Here is a 21,192-nt window from a genome sequence, read left to right on the forward strand (position 1 = left end):
AGTGCCCTCCTTACACTAAGCGTGTTGTTCCCTCCCCCGCGGTGGCTCACCTCTCCTCAGGTTACTCATGCTCTGGGAGTCCACTGCTGCCACCAGGTAATGTGGCTTTCAGTCCTGCATCTTCTTGCTTCGTTTGCTGTTCCCTGCTGTTGAACACTTTTAAAGCAACATCTGCCAGTTGAGAAGGGGTCATTCCAAATGGACCATCTAACTTTTGTGAGTTTCTGATGTCTGGGGAGCTTTGTCCAATAATGGTTATGTTTACCATTCTCATTATTTTCAGAGGCCTCAGGGTTTGCATCAGAGTAGTGCCTATAAAGTATGATAAACTCTTTCTAGAAACTCTGATGGATACTCATTGGGCTTTTGGTGTATCTCTTGAATTTCTCTAAGCTCCTTTGCCTGGGTACTCCTTTTCAAAGACCTGCTAAGATACACTTACTGTAACGCTCTGAGTTGAGTTCAGTCACTCAGTCATGTCCGACTGTCTGCAACTCCATGGACTTCAGTGAACCAGGCTTCCCAGTCCATTACCAACTCCCAGAGCTTACTCAAACTCATGTCCATTGAGTCAGTGATGCCATCTAACCATCTCATCCTCTGTCATCCCCTTTTCCTGCCACCTTCACTCTTTGCCAGCATCAGGGTCTTTTCCAATGAATCAGTTCTTTGCATCTGGTGGTCAAAGTACTGGAGTTTCAGCTTCAGCCTCAGTCCTTCCAATGAATATTCAGCACTTATTTCCTTTAAGATTGACTGGCTGGATCTCCTTGCAGCCCAAGGTACTCTGAAGAGTCATCTCCAACATCACAGTTCAAAAGCATCAATTCTTCGGCACTCAGCTTTCTTTATAGTCCAACTCTTACATCCATACATGACTACTGCAACAACTATATCTTTGACTAGATGGACCTTTGTCGGCAAAGTAATGTCTCTGCTTTTTAATATGTTGTGTAGGTTGCTCATAGCTTTTCTTCCAGGAAGCAAGTGTCTTTTAATTTCATGGCTGCAGTCACCATCTGCAGTGATTTTGGAGCCCCCAAAATAGTGTCTGTTTCCACTGTTTCCCCAACTATTTGCCATGAAGTGATGGGACAGAATGCTGTGATCTTAGTTTTCTGAATGTTGAGCTTTAAGCCAGCTTTTTCACTCTCCTGTTTAACTTTCATCTAGAGGCTCTTTAGTTCTTCACTTTATGCCATAAGGGTGGTGTCATCTGCATATCTGAAGTTATTGATATTTCTCCTAGCATTGATTCCAGTTTGTGTTTCATCCAGCCCAGCATTTTGAATGATATACTCTGCATATTAGTTAGTTAAGCAGGGTGACAATATATACTCTTGACGTACTCCTTTCCCTATTTGGAACCAGTCTGTTGTTCCATGTCCACTTCTAACTGTTGCTTCCTGACCTACAGATTTCTCAGGATGCATGGCAGGTGGTCTGGTATTCCCATCTCTTGAAGAATTTTCCATAGTTTGTGTGAGATACACACAGTCAAAGACTATTCAATGAAGGAAAAGTAGATGGGAAAAAGATTCTATTTGAGGAAGGGGCAGGGTTTCTGGGAATTGGGCCTCTGCCTGCTTTTTGATCTTTTATGGTTATCCTGTGAACTATCATTGTGCCTGGGGGGTGTCGTTTAGGTGATGTGTTAGAGTGAGAGTGTAATGAGGCTTAAGGTCAACTGGAAGTAGACTCTTCCGCCATCTTGGGCCTCGTTGGGGTTCTAACTACTTTTTGTCATATCCTTTTTTTCTCAATGACTGTGTCATCCCATCTCCTCACTTCTTTGAATGGTTGTGCCCTGCCACCTTCCTTCTGTCTCATTGTGATCCTTTAGAATATTGAGAATGTTGTCTTCTAAGGAGTGATGTGGCTTGGTGCCAGAGGAAGAAAAATTGATTTTTACGTTTGAGCAGGTTCTTCCATCGAGGTCTGGTTAACACAGGGCTCACGGGAGAGGAGGGAGGGGGCCAAAATGGGCAGAGGGAAAGTTTGCGTTTAATTTTCCTGTCTTGCCTTAAATTGTTGAGTTTTTATTTCATCAGTGCTCTCTCACGAGGCAGACATCTTACTGCATTCCACCTACTCTGAATGTGTGGGCAAGAGGGGTCAGGAGCCTGAGTGACTGAGAGAAATAGAAACATGAGGAGAAAAGAAGAGTGGGTGAGATCAGAGGACAGTGTGGAGGATGGGTGTTTTGCAAAGAGATGGGAAGAATGAAAGAATAAACACTGAAAGAAGCAGGTGGTAAAAAACAAAGTGAAAGAAATTTGGGATCTCTTGGGACATGAAGGAGTAAAGACTGAATAGGAGAGGAGCCCCTGATCAGTATGAAAAGAGAAGGTTAGTCAGTCGTGTCTGACTTTTTGTGATTCCCATGGACTGTAGTACACTAGGCTCTTCTGTCCATGGAATTCTCCAGGCGAGAATACTGGAGTGAGTTGCCATTTCCTGCTCCAAGGCTGATCAGTATAATGAGGGTATAAAAGGGTGGAAGACATGGCCTACGGAGAGACTTGATGCTGGGAGAGGAGAAGGGCTAGAGCGGGAACAAAGTAAGCAGAGGAAGAGAGGGTGGAAAGGTAGTTTGGCCACCAGAGGTGGGGCAGAGTGGGGATGAAGGGCATGTCACGGATTCAATGGTGGTAACCTGCAGGACTGAAAGTGAGGGACACAAGGAAACAGTTCAGAAAGGTTGAGGGGGAACAATGTGCAAAGAGATAGCACAGCAGAGAGGGACAGATAGACAAACAAAATGAAAGGGAAACACGAAGTGAGAGGGTGGAGATCTGGATGCAGATGAGTGCTGAGCTGTTTGCTTATGCATGATTAAGTTGTGATGTATTTGATTGGTGGCTTTGGACTCCAAAAAATACCTTTTAAAATTATTCTGATGAGGATGCGAATTGAAAATTTCCTGTCTGTATGTGTGCATTTTCTAATTATTTGTATCATAATAGAGCTTCCACTTGCCATCCTGTTCAGCCCAGGGGACAGTGACTTGACTTAGACAGCTGTGGGTCACCCCTTCCGTTGCCTGGTGTGGAGTAGAGAACGGGGAGACTGTTGGAGCCAGAAATGACATCTGTCACCATGCCTCTCTCTCAATTTAAGTAGGATGCAATGAATAGAGAACATGTCAAGACGAGTTCTTTTATTACCCACATTGATACTAGAATCAGAACATCTGTATTAAATTAGAGAAATATTTTAGCATGTTTAGATTCACACAGAGCAGAAAGGAAACAAATTGGTTAATTAGAAAACACTAAGTGCTCTAATAATGTTTGCCTGTCACTGAACACACGTAGCAGAGTGGCCCTGTGTTTCATGGAACATTACACTATCAGGATAAAGAACAAAGTTCGATCCAGCCTTAACCCTGGACCCCAGAGAACTCTATCTACAGAGCCTAATTAGTTAGTTAGTTCAGTCGCTCAGTCGTGTCCGACTATTTGTGACTCCATGAATCGCAGCACTCCAGGACTCCCTGTCCATCACCAACTCCCGGAGTTCACTCAGACTCACGTCCATCGAGTCAGTGATGCCATCCAGCCATCTCATCCTCTGTCATCCCCTTCTCCTCCTGCCCCCAATCCCTCCCAGCATCAGAGTCTTTTCCAATAAGTCAACTCTTCGCATGAGATGGCCAAAGTACTGGAGTTTCAGCTTTAGCATCATTCCTTCCAAAGAAATCCCAGGGCTGGTCTCCTTCAGAATGGACTGGTTGGATCTCCTTGCAGTCCAAGGAACTCTCAACAGTCTTCTCCAACAGCACAGTTCAAAAGCATCAATTCTTCAGCACTGAGCTTTCTTCACAGTCCTACAGAGCCTTATGAAGGTACAAGCCCCAGGCCGTCCCTGCCCGGCTCTCTACACCTTGCACTGACTTCCCACTTGAGCCCTTGACGTTTGCTTTGCAGCTCCTCCAGGATGTGTGAGTAAAACACACTTCCATTTTGCTTTCCCTTGCAGTCTTCTATTGAGTTGTGACATAGCGTCCAGCACTGAGAACCTTGACTTAACAAACGTTAGTGTAACAAAGTCACAACAGTGGTATTAGACATACCTAATAAACATACGAAGAAGAACTAAAGAGCTTTTTGCTAAAAGTGAAAGAGTGACAAAGCTGGCTTAAAACTCAACATTCAGAAAACTAAGATCATGGCATCTGGTCCCACCACTTCATGGCAAATAGATGGGGAAACAATGGAAATGGTGACAAACTTTACTTTTTTGGGCGCCAAAATCACTGCAAATGATGGCTGCAGCCATGAAATTAAAAGACGCTTGCTCCTTGGAAGCAAAGTTATGACCAACCTAGACAGCATATTAAAAAGCAGAGACATTACTTTGCCAACAAAGGCCTGTCTAGTCAAAGCTTTGGCTTTTCAAAAGTCATACGGATGTGAGAGTTGAACTATAAAGAAAGCTGAGGGACAAAGAATTGAACTGTGGCATTGGAGGAGACTCTTGAGAGTCCTTTGGACTGCAAAAAGATCCAACCAGTCCATCCTAAAGGAAATCAGTCCTGAATATTCATTGGGAGGACTGATGCTAAAGCTGAAACTCCCAATACTTCGGCCACCTGATGCAAAGCATTGCCTCATTGGAAAATACCCTGAGGCTGGGAATGACTGAAGGCGGGAGGAGAAGGGGACAACACAGGATGAGATGGTTGGATGGCATCACCAACTCGATGGACATGAGTTTGAATAAGCTCTGGGAGTTTGTGATGGACAGGGAAGCCTGGAGTACTGCAGTCCATGGGGTGGCAAAGAGTTGGACATGACTGAGCGACTGAACTGACTAAATGAACAAACATACAAAGAAGATTTAGCAGCAACTTGACATGATTTCTTTTAGACCAAAGAAAAGGAGGGAACACTTCCCAACTCAATGTATGAGGCCAGTATTACCGTGAGACAATAGGAGACAAAGGTATCAGAAGAAAAGAAAAGATAAAGATAACTACCAACTAAATCCCACATGAAGAAGCAAACATTGTTAACAAAATATTAGCAATAGAAATCAGCAAGGAAATAAAAAATCAGCAAGAGACAAAAATAATTGTATTCAGTGATCCAATGGGGGTATAGAATGAGGGATAGAAGGCTATCTCAAATTTCAATCAATGTCATCCAGACTGTTGACAGACAAAAGAAGGAAAAGCAAACTGTCTTATTAAATTGATTCAAAAACTGCATTGAACAAAAGTAAACAACCACTTATAATATAAACTTCAGAAAACAAAGAAGAGTGGGAACCTCCCTCAACTCAAGAAAGAACACCTGCAAAAACTTACAGCAAACACCATACTCAATGGTGAAAGACTGGATGCTTTTCCCCAGAGATTAGGAAGCAGACCAATATGTCCATTCTCAGCACTGCTATTGACATTGTTTTAGACATTCTAGCCAGTAAATTAAGTGAGTAAAATAAATAAAAGCACTAAGGACTTCGCTGGTGGTCCATCCAGTGGATAATGCAGAGGGTCTGGTTTTGATCACTGGTCGGGGAACTAGATTCCGCATGCCACAACTAAGACTTCACATGCTGCAAGGAAAAGATGCTACAAGGAAGACTGAAGATCTCAGGTGCCACAACCGAAGTCCAACATCGCCAAATTAATAAATACAAATCAATGTTTTAACAAAAAGTGATAAAAGCTATATGGAGAGAAAAGGATGTTAAAATTGTACACCCATCAGGAGAAGACAGTCTGACTGTGGTAGGCTGAATAATGCACTCCCCCCTGCCCCAATACTGCCCACATCCTCTTATCTAGAACATGTTGAGTACTACTTTAAATGTCCAAGGGCAGTCTGCAAATGTGATCTAGTTAAAATCTGGACACAGGAGATTAGATTGGATGAACTGGTAAATGAATTATCATTCCAAAGGCCCTTCTAAGAAAAATACAGATGGAGATAGAATCATCTTGAAGCCAGTGATGTCATGGAAGGTAAAGAGATTTTAAGATACCTTGGGACTCCCCTGGTGGTCCAGTGGCTAGGACTCCACACTCCCAACGTAGGGGACCCTGGTTCAATCCCTGGTCAGGGAACTAGATATCATATGACACAACTAAGAGCTTGAATGCTACGACTAAACATCAAACGTGCTTAAAACAAGAACTGGTCAAAAAAAATAAATATTAAAAAAAATTTTAATGCCACCTTGCAGCTTTCAAAGGTAGAGTAAGGAAACAATGAGTCAAAGGAAGAAAATAACATGTAGAAACAGGAAAGGCAAGGAAAAGTATTCTGACCTGGAGAATCCAGATGCACCACAGGGCTGTGGGTTCATTTTACAATCCTGGCGTCCAGAACTGCAAGAGAACAAATTTGTTGTTTTAATCCACTCAGTTGGTGGTGATTTGTTACATCAATAGGAAATTTAATGAAATGGAATATGTGAAAGGCAAAAGGATTTACAGGAATTTCTAGTAAACATATTAGGTGTCAGGATACAAGAAAAACATACAAAACACTACTGCAATTTTACACATTAGTGATATATATGTAATTTTTGAGTACCTCTTTCCTTTTTTTAAAAAAAATATTTATTTTGGGTATTAGCTGCAGCAGACTCTCTAGTTGCAGCACTCGGGCTTGGTTACTCTGCATGTGAGATCATAGTTTCCTGACCAGAGATAGAACTTGTGTCCCCTGCATTGCAAGGTGGATTCTTAACCACTGGACCAAAGGAAGTCCTCTCTTTCCATTGTTAATTGACATAACCTCTCATATAGTTGTGATTATGGTAACTTTCTAATAGTTTCTCTTTTCAGTTCAGTCGCCTAGTCATGTCCGACTCTTTGAGACACCATGAACTGCTTCACACGCCTTCGTGTCTATCACCAACTCCCAGAGTCCACCTAAACCCAAGTCCATTGAGTCGGTGATGCCATCCAAACATCTCATCCTCTGTTGTCCCCTTGTCCTCCTGCCCTCAATCTTGCCCAGCATCAGGGTCTTTTGCAATGAGTCAGTTCTTCCCATCAGGTGGCCAAAGTATCGCAGTTTCAGATTCAGCATCAGGCAGTCCAATGAACACTCAGGACTAATCTCCTTTAGGATGGACTGGTTGGATCTCCTTGCTGTCCAAGGGACTCTCAAGAGTCTTCTTCAACACCACAGTTCAAAAGCATCAATTCTTCAGCGCTCAACTTTCTTTTTTTTTTCCAGCTTTCTTTATAGTCCAATTCTTACATGCATACATGACCACTGGAAAAACCATAGCCTAGACTAGACAGACTTTTGTTGACAAAGTAATGTCTGCTTTTTAATATGCTGTCTAGGTTGGTCATAACTTTCCTGCCAAGGAGTAAGCATTTTTTAATTTCATGGCTGCAATCACTAGCTGCAGTGATTTTGGAGCCCCCCAAAATAAAGCCAGCCAATATTTCCAGTACCCCATGAAGTGATGGGACCGGATGCTATGATCTTCATTTTCTGAATGTTGAGCTTTAGGCCAACTTTTTCACTCTCCTATTTCACTTTTATCAAGAGGCTCTTTAGTTCTTCTTCACTTTCTGCCATAAGGGTGGTGTCATCTGCATATCTGAGGTTATTGATATTTCTCCCAGCAATCTTGACTACAGCTTGTGCTTCCTCCAGCCCAGCATTTCCCATGATGTACTCTGCATATAAGTTAAATAAGCAGGGTGACAATATACAGCCTTGATGTACTCCTTTTCCTATTTGGAACCAGTCTGTTATTCCATGTCCAGATCTCACTGTTGCTTCTTGACCTGCATACAGGTTTCTCAAGAGGCAGGCCAGGCGGTCTGGTATTCCCATCTATTTTAGAATTTTCCACAGTTTATTGTGATCCACACAGTCAAAGGCTTTGGCATAGTCAATAAAGCAGAAATAGATGTTTTTCTACTTCTGCCTTCACAAGCTAAACAGTTTTATCACTTACTGGATCTGAAAATGCCACACACCAGTGTACGACTAACTGAGAATTCGGCTTGCTTTATGTGGCCTTTAACAAGCCCGACCAAGAGGAGCTACTCTATATCCAATGTCGGAGTGGCAGCTGAGAGGAGCTACCCTACGTCCAAGGTCAGGGGTGGCAGCTGAGAGGAGCTACCCCATATCCAAGGTCAGGGGCAATGGCTGAGATGAGCTACCCCGCGTCCAAGATAAGGAGCAGTGGCTGCGCCTTGCTGGAGGAGCCATGAAGAGATACCCCACGTCCAAGGTAAGAGAAACCCAAGTAAGACAGTAGGCACTGAGAGAGAGCATCAGAGGGCAGACAGACTGAAACCACAATCACAGACAACTAGCCAATGTTATCACATAGACCACAGCCTTGTTTAACTCAATGAATCTAAGTCATGCTCTGTGGGGCCACCCAAGACGGATGGGTCATGGTGGAGAGGTCTGACAGAATGTGGTCCACTGGAGAAGGGAATGGCAAACCACTTCAGTATTCTTGCCTTGTGAACCCCATGAACCATATGAAAAGGCAAAAAGATAGGACACTGAAAGATGAACTCCCTAGGTTGGTAGGTGCCCAATATGCTACTGGAGATCAGTGGAGAAATAACTCCAGAAAGAACGAAGGGATGGAGCCAAAGAAGAAACAACACCCAGTTGTGGATGGGAATGGTGATAGAAGCAAGGTTGAATACTGTAAAAAGCAATATTGCATAGGAACCTGGAATGTTAGGTTCATGAATCAAGGCAAATTGGAAGTGGTCAAACAGGAAATAGCAAGAGTGAACGTCAACATTCAAGGAATCAGCAAACTAAGATGGACTGTAATGGGTTAATTTAACTCAGATGACCATTATATCTACTACTGTGGGCAGGAATCCCTTAGAAGAAATGGAGTAGCCATCATAGTCAACAAGAGTTGCATCCCAAAATGCAGTACTTGGATGCTATCTCAAAAACGACAGAATGATCTCTGTTTGTTTCCAAGGCAAACCATTCAATATCATGGTAATCCAAGTCTATGCCCCAAGAGTAACACTGAAGAAGCTGAAGTTGAACGGGTCTATGAAGACCTACAAGACCTTCTAGAACTAACACCCAAAAAAGATGTCCTTTTCATTTTAGGGGACTGGAATGCAAAAGTAGGAAGTCAAGAAACACCTGGAGTAAGAGGCAAACTTGGCCTTGGAGTACAGAATGAAGCAGGGCAAAGGCTAATAGAGTTCTGCCAAGAGTTTCTGTTTTAGTCCTCCATTAAAATGATATGATTTCTAATAGAAAATAAATTATTGTTACTCCAAAGTGTTTCAACTCTTCCTCATGTTTATCTTCTAAACCTCAGCAACCACAATCTTGTCCAATTATGTCAGTTCAGTTCAGTAGGTCAGTCGAGTCCAACTCTTTGCGACCCCATGAATTGCAGCACACCAGGCCTCCCTGTCCATCACCAACTCCCAGAGTTCACACAAACTCACATCCATCTAGTCGGTGATGCCATCCAGCCATCTCATCCTCTGTCGTCCCCTTCTCCTCCTGCCCCTAGTCCCTCCCAGCATCAGAGTCTTTTCCAATGAGTTAAATCTTCACATGAGGTGCCGAAGTATTGGAGTTTCAGCTTCAGCATCAGTCCTTCCAATGAACACCCAGGACTGATCTCCTTTAGGGTGGACTGGTTGGATGGATCTCCTTGCAGTCCAAGGGACTCTCAAGAGTCTTCTCCAACACAATTCAAAAGCATCAATTTTTCGGCGCTCAGCTTTCTTTATAACCCAACTCTCATATCCATACAAGACTACTGGAAAAACCATAGCACCTTAGCATACACACATGGTGCATATAAAAGTTACATTTTCACTATTCTACAGACTAAACTGTGCAACAGAATTATGTCTTAAAAAAACAGTCTAAATATATGATTGAGATGTTTATTCCTGTCTTTTTCTTCTGGGAGGTGGCCCAATGGACACAGATATTTATTGGATTGGCCAGTTTTGTTCAGGTTTTTCTGTTAAGTTCTTCCAACAGATGTTTGTAAATACACTGAGGTCATCCTAACTGACCAGCAGCATTTGATTTTTGTGGGCACAGCGCTGGTGGATGGCCCTACTCTCTCAGAATTACTATATGCAGAGAGTCCACCTGCACTTATCTGCTGCCTGAGGTGCCACCGCAGGGAGCCTCCGACCTCAGCTGTTCTCCCAGAAATACAACTGGGACAAGGTGACTTGTCCCAAGCTTTGTGCCTGCCTGCACCTCGGCCCTGTCAATTGCAACAAGAATTACTGTAGCATTGCCAACAACCTGGGCCTCAGTGTAGCAACATGGTGACGAGTTTTTTGAGGTGAGACAACGTGGATTCAAGCTCCCATTCAGTCACTTCCTGGGATGGGGTGATTTTTGTTCCATTCAAGTTCCTTCATCTGGGAAACGAGAAAGAACATCAGTACTTATTTTGGAGCTCAAATTCAAAAAGATAGCATGCGTAAAGCATTAAAACAAGGACTCGCACACTGTGATATAAAAGTGAATTTGAGTCCAATTTAACATGAGTTATTAACGAAAGTATTTTCCGTTGGGAGCCAAGAACACATCTCAGTTTCTCTGCAAGATCTTCGGGCTCTGAATGTGAACACAACACTGAGAAACGGCAGGACAAAATACAGTTGTAATCCATAGTCATTCCCTTCACTCTGTGCTTGTGCAACTCTACTCACTTGACTTTCAAGCACCTGATCACTGCCAACTCCCAAATTAAACATTTCATTTCACCATTTTGCCATTTCAGTTTTTTCATGGAAGTAAACCCCACCCCTAAAGAAACTCAGCTTCTTCATGTTTATGCTTCACCTACTTTGTACACGTCATGGCATTTATGAGTATATTCAGGTCACAAAAGTTTGAAAACAACCCACTGATTCATATATACCTTGGTGTAAAGATGACAGACAGCTTCTGGGAGCACCTGTTATTTACCAGGTGGGATGCTGACCAACCCATGAATCAACGAATAGCAATCTTTAACATTTACTTCTGAAGACCAGTGGGCCCTGACTGCAGGAGCTCCACAGGAATGGGGAAAACAGAGACTTCACTCTTAACAGGTGCAGATGAAGCCTCACGCACCCTGAGACGAAGCTGAGATGAAGGGCAAAACACAATGGTTTGCTAGGATCCTGGATGGTGAGACCTGCCTGCTGGTCTTGAAGGATCTCTGGAGGGTGGGGGGTGGGCTGTGGCTCACTGTGGGGACACAGATCCTGAGGGCAGAACTATCAGAGAGCACTCATCTGCGTAAAGTCTCCATCGTGGCCTGACACTGGATCCACTCAGAACCTGTAGGCTACAGCAATGGGGCCCCTAAGGCCAAAGGATGAAAGGGCCAGGATGCAGCCCTAACCATCAGCAGACAGGCTGTCCAAAGGCTTCCTGTACACATGCCTTTTGATGTAACTGTACCCACAAAGGGTCAAGACCCAGTTCTAACCATCACTGTGCAGGCACAAGCCTCCAGACCAGCCTCACCCAGCAGGGTTGTTGGTCAGCCACTCAGCCGTGTCTGACTCTTTGCGACCCCTTGGACTGCAGCAAGGAAGGCTTCCCTGTCTTTCACCATCTCCTGGAGTTTGCTCAAACTCATATCCATTGAATCGGTGATGTCATCCAACCCTCTAGTCCTCTGTCGCCCCCTTTTCCTCCTGTCCTCAACCTTTCCCAGCATCACAGTCTTTTCCAATGAGTTGGCTCTTCACATCAGGGGGCAGACACCAAAAGCAAGAAAAGTAGAGTCCCACAGCTTGCAAACAGAGTCCACAAATACCCGTGGGACACCACCGTGCGATCAGATGTCCTCTGGCCCTTGGATCAGAATAAGGGTGCCTGGGATATCTCCTGCAGAGGGCCACTTCTCCAAGGTCGAGAAACCTAACTATGCTACCAGATAAAAATACAAATAGTAATTTACACAAAACGAGGTGACAGAGGAATATGTTTCAGAGGGAGGAACAAGACAAAACCCCAGAAGAACTAAGTAATGTGGAGATAGACAATCTACCTGAAAGGGTTCAGAGTAATTGTAGTAAACATGATCAAAGAACTTGGGAGAAAAATGCACGACCTGAGAACTGAGAAGTATTTAACGAAGACTTAGAAAATATAACAACCAACCAAACAGAACAGAGGAATATAGTAAATGAAATTAAAAAAAAAAAAAAGAAGAAGAAACTAAAGTGAATCAGAACAGGCTAAATGAGGCAGAAAACACATCAGTGAGCCAGAAGAAAGAGTACTGAAAATCACCACTACTGAACAGAATAAAAAAGCACAAAAGGAGGAGATTTTAAGAGACCTCTAGGACAATAAGCCACAAATATTTGTCCTGTAGGAGTCCCAGAAGAAGACAGGAAAGATCTTCCAAGGAGAAAACAGCTGAAACCACACTAATCTGGGAAAGGAAACAGTCACCCAAGTCTAAGAAACACCAAGAGCCCATATCTAAATAAAAACTTCATAGTAAGGAGAAGACAAAAATCTGTAACAGATACATAATCACAATACACATGAAAATACCCTCAACATCCTGAGACTGTCCACTGTGTCAGGCTCCTTGAAGCACCCACTTACCAGGCTGAATTCTGGCCAATGCACGAATCATTCAATAAAGCTAATGAGGGACTTCTCCAATGGTTCAGTGGTTAAGAATCCGCCTGTCAATGCAGAGCATCACGTTTCATCCTTGGTCTGAGAAGATCCCACATGCCACAGGACAATTAACAGTGTGTGCTGAAGCTACTGAGTCCATGCTTTAGAGCCTGTGAGATGCAACTACTGAGCCCTCGCATCTAGAGGCTGTGCTCCCCAACAAGAAAAGCCAACACACACAGCAACTAGACAAACCTTGCATGTAGCAACAAAGACCCAGCACAGCCAAAAATAAAAATAAAGCAGATAAGACCTTTAAGTTCATTTGATGCAATTTTTGTACAGTAATGGAAGTCGGTCTAAAATGCACTGCTGTGCTATTTGGATTACAATCATATGAATGTCCTGGCATAGAGTGTAGAGAGAGTAACTTTAGTTACAAATTATGACTATGTAACCCCCAAATTTTATGTTGTTTGATTCCATGGTGACAAGAAATTGTTCTAGACTATTTAAACCTGAGAGCCGAATGGTGCCTTCTTAGCTTCTGTTATAAGTACTGAAGTGAGAGAAAACTGTGTTGATCGAATAAACACAATTCATCCAGGGTTGTGACACAAGGGTTTCTATTTTATTCATGGAAACAGGAAACCTTGATACATTCAGAATGTAGTTCTTTGAATACAATAGTAGCAAATGGTAATGATAGCTGTTAAATGTGATTCATTCACATACACATAATATCCTGGTTCAGATCAAACTGATGCTCAAAATAATTGCTCTGTGTCAGGGGACGTTCAACTTTAAGGGATCCAATATGTTGCATTTTCTTCTTTAGCCTGCTGTTTCTCAAGGAGTCTGTATTCCTTACCAGTTCCTGGAAAATAGGAACGAGCAGAGCTGCATGCAGTTCTCAGGACTGAGATCATGAGAAAGGGCACCTGCTTGGATTCCTTTCAGTGACTCCCTTCAGTGACATTTTACTTAAAAGTAATTATTCAGTTATGCCCCTCTTCCTCAGTATATGGAATGCTTTCTGGCCCTTTGAAGATTGTTATTTGCTTGGCTTTGTTTTTGCTCAATTTTTTTACTGACTAAAGCTGCCTTGTATGAAGATACATAAACATGTGTTTCTGCAAAAAAAGCACCCTTGTTTTGAGATGTCCGTCACCCTGCTTCCTTCTTCTCATCCACTCCAGTCCCTGGGTCCCAGTCTACAAAGACTGTGACAAGTGGCGCCTGAACAGGGACCTGGTGAATGTCCTTGGCAAGCGGCTGGAGTCGACTGTTAGGACCTACGGAGGTCGGTAAGTGCGGGGTTATACGACAAACGGCTGGAAAGCCCCACCACTTTTCTACTTTACTTCATCATTTATTTAAGGTTCAAGGACTGTTGGTTTTGCGTCAATGGATAGAGGCTTGTCTCCAAAGAATGGTTAAATATAATCCCTGGTTCCCTGATGAAGGCAGTTTCGATTTAGAAATTTGGAGCTGGGTTAAAGAAAATGTTGAACAAGCCGCAAGACGGGGAGAAAATACTGGAATAAATTTCTGGCCCTTGTGGGCCTTCATTTAAGCCGTGATCTTGCTATTTCAAGGCCATTCTAGCTCCCCTGATATTCGTCAACAAGCAGAATGCTCATTATATGAATATAAATTAGATGATAAGACTCTACAGAAGGCCCAGTTACAGCAACATAAAATGTTTCAAAACTTTCCCACCATCCCTGCTCCGTCTGTCCCAAGTGCTCCTCCCCTTCCTCTTGTAACGGGCACAAAACCAAAGGTCCCCTCAATTAGAGGACAAAATTAATCTGATGATTCTTTTGATGCTCTGACACTAAATCAACAATACATTTTTGCTGACAATAAGCTTCTAACACACATTCATATTTATGAATACAGACGATCCACTCATTGTCCTTCACGACAAAGCCTTTCTGACGTACTGGCTTTGCAATCGCGAGTCTCTGAGGTCAATGATCTTCTTGCCTTTTTTGTGTTAGGAAATGTTTATGCTGAAGGGCAACTAATACCGCAATAGGAACGCATTGATTTTTCTCACATGCAACAGGTGAAAATGGGTGTAACTCTATATGGCCCTCATTCACCTTATACTAAAGAACTTCTAAACGCATGCTTGAAAGTCAAAGTGAAGTTGCTCAAGCATGTCCAACCCTTTGCCACCCCATGGATTGTAGCCTTCCAGGCTCCTCTGTCCATGGGATTTTCCAGGCAATAGTATTGGAGTGGATTGCCATTTCTTTTTCCAGGGGATCTTCCCGACCCAGGGATCAAACCCAGATCTCCCGCATTGTAGACAGATGCTTTTATACCTTCAATAAAATCATTACTCAGCCATTAAAAATGAAATTCCATCAGTTGCAACAAAATGGATAGTCCTGTAAGTAAAAGGTCACTGAAGGGAGTCACTGAAGGGAATCCAAGCAGGTACCCTTTCCCATGATCTAAGTCCTAAGAACTGCGTGCAACTCTGCTCATTCCTGTTTTCGAGGAACTGATAAGGAACAGAGTCTCTGAGAAATGGCACACAAAGGAAGAAAATGCAACATATTGGATCCCTTAAAGTTGAACGTCCCCTGACAATTCCCCCTTTTTTATTTATTCATAATTGGGGGTGACTGTAGATACTTTTTGTGAAAAAGGCCCGGGCCAATTGAGTTTGTTTAGTTTGAACAATTTTAGTTGAAAGGCATCAGTATACTACAAATATAATCACCAGGATAATTATCAGTGTTATAGTCCCAGATCCATTACTATGTGTAATGCTTTGAAACCATCCTCGAGGGTCTAACCCAGATAATTGATCAGCTAGCTGGTCAGCTAAGGTTTCCAAATTGTTGGAAGAGGATAGACTCTTAGAGAAGGTTTCAAAGATTTCCTTTTGTAATAATTGTACATTTAAGGAAGCGTTATCACATATGTTTTACAAGTGAAATTTTATTTGTTCCCAAGAGTAGGCACTATAGTTGAACCGAACAGGGGTAATACAAAATTGAGTAGAATTCCAGTCACATCTTAGCATAACTTGTTTTTGTAAATCTATTAATTGATCTCTGACCCATTGGATGGCTGTTTTTATTTCCTGTATTTCATCTTGAACTTCTTCATTTACCTGAGCCTGAGTGGTCCACATAGTATGAGCATCTTTGGTCCAATTTTGAACAAAGTTGTGTATCTGAATTGAGATTTGTAAAGCAATGCCTGTGTCAGCGGCAGTAGTGCAAATGGCTATTAATCCCAAAATGCCCAGAATTAACCACCCAATGAATCACTTAGATCATCAAAGTAATTGAGTGCATAGCCAGGAGGCAACTCCTGCCATGGGACCCTCTTCCCAGTGTCATTAAAGATCTACTGGCAACCATAGATTACATCCAGATTCAAGAATCAAAAGGGATTCGTTTTTCAAAGAAACAGATTAATTAAGACAAGTATACAATTTAAAATCTTATTAAACTGCAAGTTCCCAATAGCTATAAAAAAAAGGGGAACACAAGCTTGTGTGAAACAGATTATAACAAAAGGAATAGTTATGTTTTATAACTATTATTATAGTGTTTTCTATTATAATGTTTTATATTATTATTATATGTTTTATGATAGGCTTAACTATGTATGGAAGGGCTTCCTGATCCTACTGACCATGATGAGTCATGTCCTAGTTTTACATTATTTTCCACCCTCCCTGTTGCTAATTCACACACACGGCTGAATCTCGTAATTCAGGCTGTGTGTGTTTCCAGGAAATACAGGTGTGACCAAATCATATCTAATAAAGTTGGCCCCTTCATCTCACTGATTCCTTCCCAGAGACCATCAGGAAATGCATGTAGAAAATGTGTTTGATCAATGTATTACCAAAGCCAAGCTCTTAGAGCTCACCACACAACAGGCCAATAAACTGAGAGACTACTTGTTGGGCAAGGAATAGTGACTTTATTCAGAAAGCCAGGAGACCAAAAAGATGGTGGACTACTGTCCCAAAGAATCATCTCTGCTGAGTTAGAATTCAGGTTTATTTTACACGAAAATATTTCTACAGCTTCTTTTCAAATATGGACTTACTGTAGTTGCTGAGTACATGGATTAAAGTCATCAGAGAATACATATAGTGAAAAAGGTAAAGGATTTGCCACAACCACTGAGTCTGGGAAGTATGGCTCCACTATGTTCCTATCTTGTGACTTTTGGGTAAGATCCTTGCCACACACATTACATTGCTGTGTGTTTTTTCCAGGATAAATACTCTAATACTACTGGCGAGATGTTGAGCTGTGAGGATAGGTTTTTTTTTTTTTTACAACTGTGAAATTGGTGAGGAATCTTTCTAGAATGAATTCATGTTCTAAAGACCTAATAAATACATATATATCTAGCTTCTATCCAGTATGAATTTTCTGATGAAGCCTAAGATGTTGCCACATTCATGATATTTGTATGGTTTCTCAGGAGAATGAATTTTCTGACCAACAGTAGGGTGTGAATTTTGAAGACTTCTACCATATACCACATTCACATACATTTCTCTCATATATGGATTTTCTCATGTTTACTGAGTGCTGAGACCTGAGTAAAGGATTTTCCACACTTGAAACATTTGAAAGGTTGCTCTATATGTATTCTGCGATGACTTGTAAGGTGTGAATTTCGACTGAAGAACTTGCCACACTCATCACATCTGAAAGGTCTTTCCCCAGTATGAATTCTCCAGTGAAGTTGAAGATGTGGTTTTTGACTGAAGACTTTTCCACACTCATCACATTTGTAAGGTTTCTCACCAGTATGAACTGTCTGATGCCTTAAAAGGGTTGACTTTACACGAAAGGCCTTGCTACACTCATCACATTTGTAAGGTTTCTCTCCAGTATGAACTCTCTGATGACTTAAAAGAATTGACTTTATACAAAAGGCCTTGCCACACTCATCACATTTGTAAGGTTTCTGTCCAGTATGAACTGTCTGATGTCTAAAAAGTGTTGACTTTACACAAAAGGCCTTGTCACACTCATCACATTTGTAAGGTTTCTCTCCAGTATGAACTGTCTGATGCCTGAAAAGGATTGACTTTTCATGAAAGGCCTTGCCACACTCATCACATTTGTAAGGTTTCTCTCCAGTATGAACTGTCTGATGACTTAAAAGCGTTGACTTTACACGAAAGGCCGTGCCACACTCATCACATTTGTAAGGTTTCTCTTCAGTATGAACTGTCTGATGAGTTAAAAGGATTGCGTTTACACGAAAGGCCTTGCCACACTCAACACATTTGTAAAGTTTCTCTCCAGTATGAACTGTCTGATGACTTAAAAGGACTGACTTTTCACTAAAGGCCTTGCCACACACATCACATTTGTAAGGTTTCTCTCCAGTATGAACTCTCTGATTCCTTAAAAGTGTTGACTTTACATGAAAGGCCTTGCCAGACTCATCACATTTGTAAGGTTTCTCTCCAGTATGAACTGTCTGATGCCTTAAAAGGATTGACTTTACATGAAAGGCGATGCCACACTCATCACATTTGTAAGGTTTCTCTCCAGAATGAACGCTCTGATGACCAGCAAGCTGTTCCCTTTCACTGAAGACTTTGTAACATATATCACATTTAAATAATTTCTGTCCTATATGAATTTTCTGATGTCTCCTGAGGTTTGAGCTGTCAGTAAAGGCCTTGCCACACTCATCACATTTGTAAGGTTTCTCTCCAGTATGAACTGTCTGATGACTTAAAAGGATTGACTTTACACGAAAGGCCTTGCCACACTCATCACATTTGTAAGGTTTCTCTCCAGTATGAACTGTCTGATGCCTTAAAAGGATTGACTTTACATGAAAGTCCTTGCCACACTCATCACATTTGTAGGGTTTCTCTCCAGTATGTAATCTCTTATGACTTATGAACTGTGAAGGTTGACTAAAGTCCTTGCCACACTCATCACATTTGTAAGGTTTCTCTCCAGTATGTAATCTCTTATGACTTATGAACTTTGAAGGCTGATTAAAGTGCTTGCCACACTCATTACATTTGTAAGGTTTCTCTCCAGAATGAACGCTCTGATGACCAGCAAGGTGTTCACTTCGGCTGAAGACTTTGTCACATATACGACATTTAAATAATTTCTGTCCTGTATGAATTTTCTGATGTCTCCTGAGATTTGAGCTGTGAGTAAAGACCTTGCCACACTCATTACATTTGTAAGGTTTCTCTCCAGTATGTATTGTCTGATGAGATAAAAGGGTTGACTTTGCACGAAAGGCCTTGCCACACTCATCACATTTGTAAGGTTTCTCTCCAGTATGAACTGTCTGATGAGTTAAAAGGAATGACTTTAAACGAAAGGCCTTGCCACACTCATCACATTTGTAAGGTTTCTCTCCAGTATGAACTGTCTGATGAGTTAAAAGGATTGACTTTAAACGAAAGGCCTTGCCACACTCATCACATTTGTAAGGTTTCTCTCCAGTATGAACTGTCTGATGACTTAAAAGGGTTGACTTTACACGAAAGGCCTTGCCACACTCATCACATTTGTAAGGTTTTTCCCTGTGTGCTTTGAGGTCTTGCATTACTACTGAAGGATTTATAAAGTCATTCCCATATATATTAGAAACACTGATTTGGGCACAAGGAGGAATTGTTTGAAGTGGTGAAAATGAGAAACTGTTGTTGACAGACCTCTCAACTTCATTATATTCAGAAATTATCCCGCCAGTTTGAAATATCTGCAGTTTATCCTGAAAGTTAAATCCAAGCCTACTTCCAAAGGGCTTGATTCCTGCATCCTTTCCATCTTGTGAATCTATTCCATCAGGCACATTTCCATTAAGGCTTACAGGTGTTCCTTTGTAATTTCGTTTGTCATCTCTCCCCTGACATTCAAAGTCACACGTATTTTCCTGACTTTCCCAAAGATGAAAATGTTTGATTTCACAGCTTTCAGGTCTTCCCAGCATCAATGTTTGGAATGTTTCTCGTTTATCACTGTTCGCTTTGGGTTGTAAATGCTTGATCACATGTGTAGGAGAGATATCTACAAGATAAAAAGAACCACAGGTATCCTGCTCATAATAATTCAAAAATAAATCTTTCATGTTGAATATATATTACACCAAAAGTAATACTTACACCAAGTTGTGAAACACCACAATGATGACATTAAGTTTTTAGAAACACTAAATGAATAGAATTCTTAATTTAAGAAAGCATGAAAAAAAAAAAAAGAAAGCATGATAACATAAATTCACCGTTAAGATAGCCTAGTTTTAAATACCATACGTGAAACACACTCACGTTGGGCAATCTTAGGCCAACTCTCAAAAATAGAGTATTCTTCTACCAGGACCCCTAGGAATGTATCAAACAACAGTTGTCTCAAATTGAAAAGCAAAATATTACACTATTATTGTGTTCTGCATACTTACTGTACATAAATAAATTCTAAACAATATATAATATATTGTAACAGTAAATAATCTAAAACCAAGCATACCCAATTAATAATTAACTATTCATAATTGGTTGTTTACAATTGAAAACAAATAAGAAAATGAAGAATATGACTAAAACAATTCTTTGGAAACAATAGTTTTCTAAATCTGCTACAGAACTACGTACAAAAAAAGAAAAAGCATTTTAGAATGTTAACAAGTAGTATGTGTCAGCTGTATTGCAGAATACACACTAAAAGACCATCATCTGTAAATGACATATACATTAAGACATAAAATATTCACCAGTTTTCTAACACTCAATAACCAAAGCAATCCCTACCTATGTTGTTGTTCAGTCGCTCAGTCGTATTTGACTCTGCGACCCCGTGGACTCTAGCCCACAGGACTCCTCTGTCCATGGGAATTCCCAGGCAAGAATAATGGAGTGGGTTGCCATTTCCTTCTCCACGGGATCTTCCTAACTCAGGGATCAAACCTGCATCTTCTGCATTGGTAGGTGAATTCTTACCACTGAGCCACGAAGGAAGGCTTCTCTCTAGCCATGCACTATTCTTAATTACCTGGTTTAATGGCACCAAAATATAATAAATAAAAAGCAGGTGCTTTGTGTATTTATTGACTAGGGTCAGACACAATATCGCTGAAAAATGTTGCAAGTAAATAGCATACAAGATATAATGTAGTTGAGGTCTGACAGAAAACAAAATTCTGTAAAGCAATAATCCTTCAATTAAAAAATTAATAAAATTTTAAAAAGATATGTAGATAAAGTCATATCACAAAGAACATGAAGTAAATTTTGAGTATTTACTATAAAACATGCACTACTGCAAGCCAACTGACAGCACTAATCTGCTTTAAAAGGCTTGAGGTAAATTAACATGTTTTTCTCTAATCAGCGGAGGAGACACACCAAATGGCGCACAAAGTGGTACGAGATGCAGGTTATGAATCTGAACCTATAGACTGAGAAAACTTATTTGTAAACATGACCACCCACCGAATGAATAGATTAGAAAATATTAAAAAAAAAAAATACAAGGAACTTAGAAAGAAAATATCAAGGAAGATACAAGACAGAAGTAGTCCATTTAACTATTATTCAACCATCCAATCTCGAAATGGG

At 41.3% G+C, this 21,192-nt stretch overlaps 2 protein-coding genes across 7 annotated transcripts in view; both read right to left on the minus strand.

Moving 5' to 3' along the window:
• LOC133229652 (zinc finger protein 665-like) overlaps nucleotides 1-21,192 on the minus strand; it is a 64,384-nt gene that overhangs the window by 38,764 nt on the left and 4,428 nt on the right. The gene's annotated exons all lie outside the window — the stretch shown is intronic.
• The window catches only part of LOC133229655 (zinc finger protein 665-like), a 74,255-nt gene continuing 68,599 nt past the window's right edge, over nucleotides 15,537-21,192 (minus strand). For all 5 annotated transcript variants that reach the window (XM_061386255.1, XM_061386254.1, XM_061386257.1 and 2 more), the window contains one exon: nucleotides 15,537-19,645. In XM_061386255.1, coding sequence (XP_061242239.1) covers nucleotides 17,145-19,645 — 2,501 coding nt within the window. In that variant the 3' untranslated portion in view covers nucleotides 15,537-17,144. The remainder of the gene's footprint in view (nucleotides 19,646-21,192) is intronic.

Source organism: Bos javanicus, chromosome 18 (genome assembly GCF_032452875.1).
Source record: "Bos javanicus breed banteng chromosome 18, ARS-OSU_banteng_1.0, whole genome shotgun sequence".
Lineage (NCBI taxonomy): Eukaryota > Metazoa > Chordata > Mammalia > Artiodactyla > Bovidae > Bos > Bos javanicus.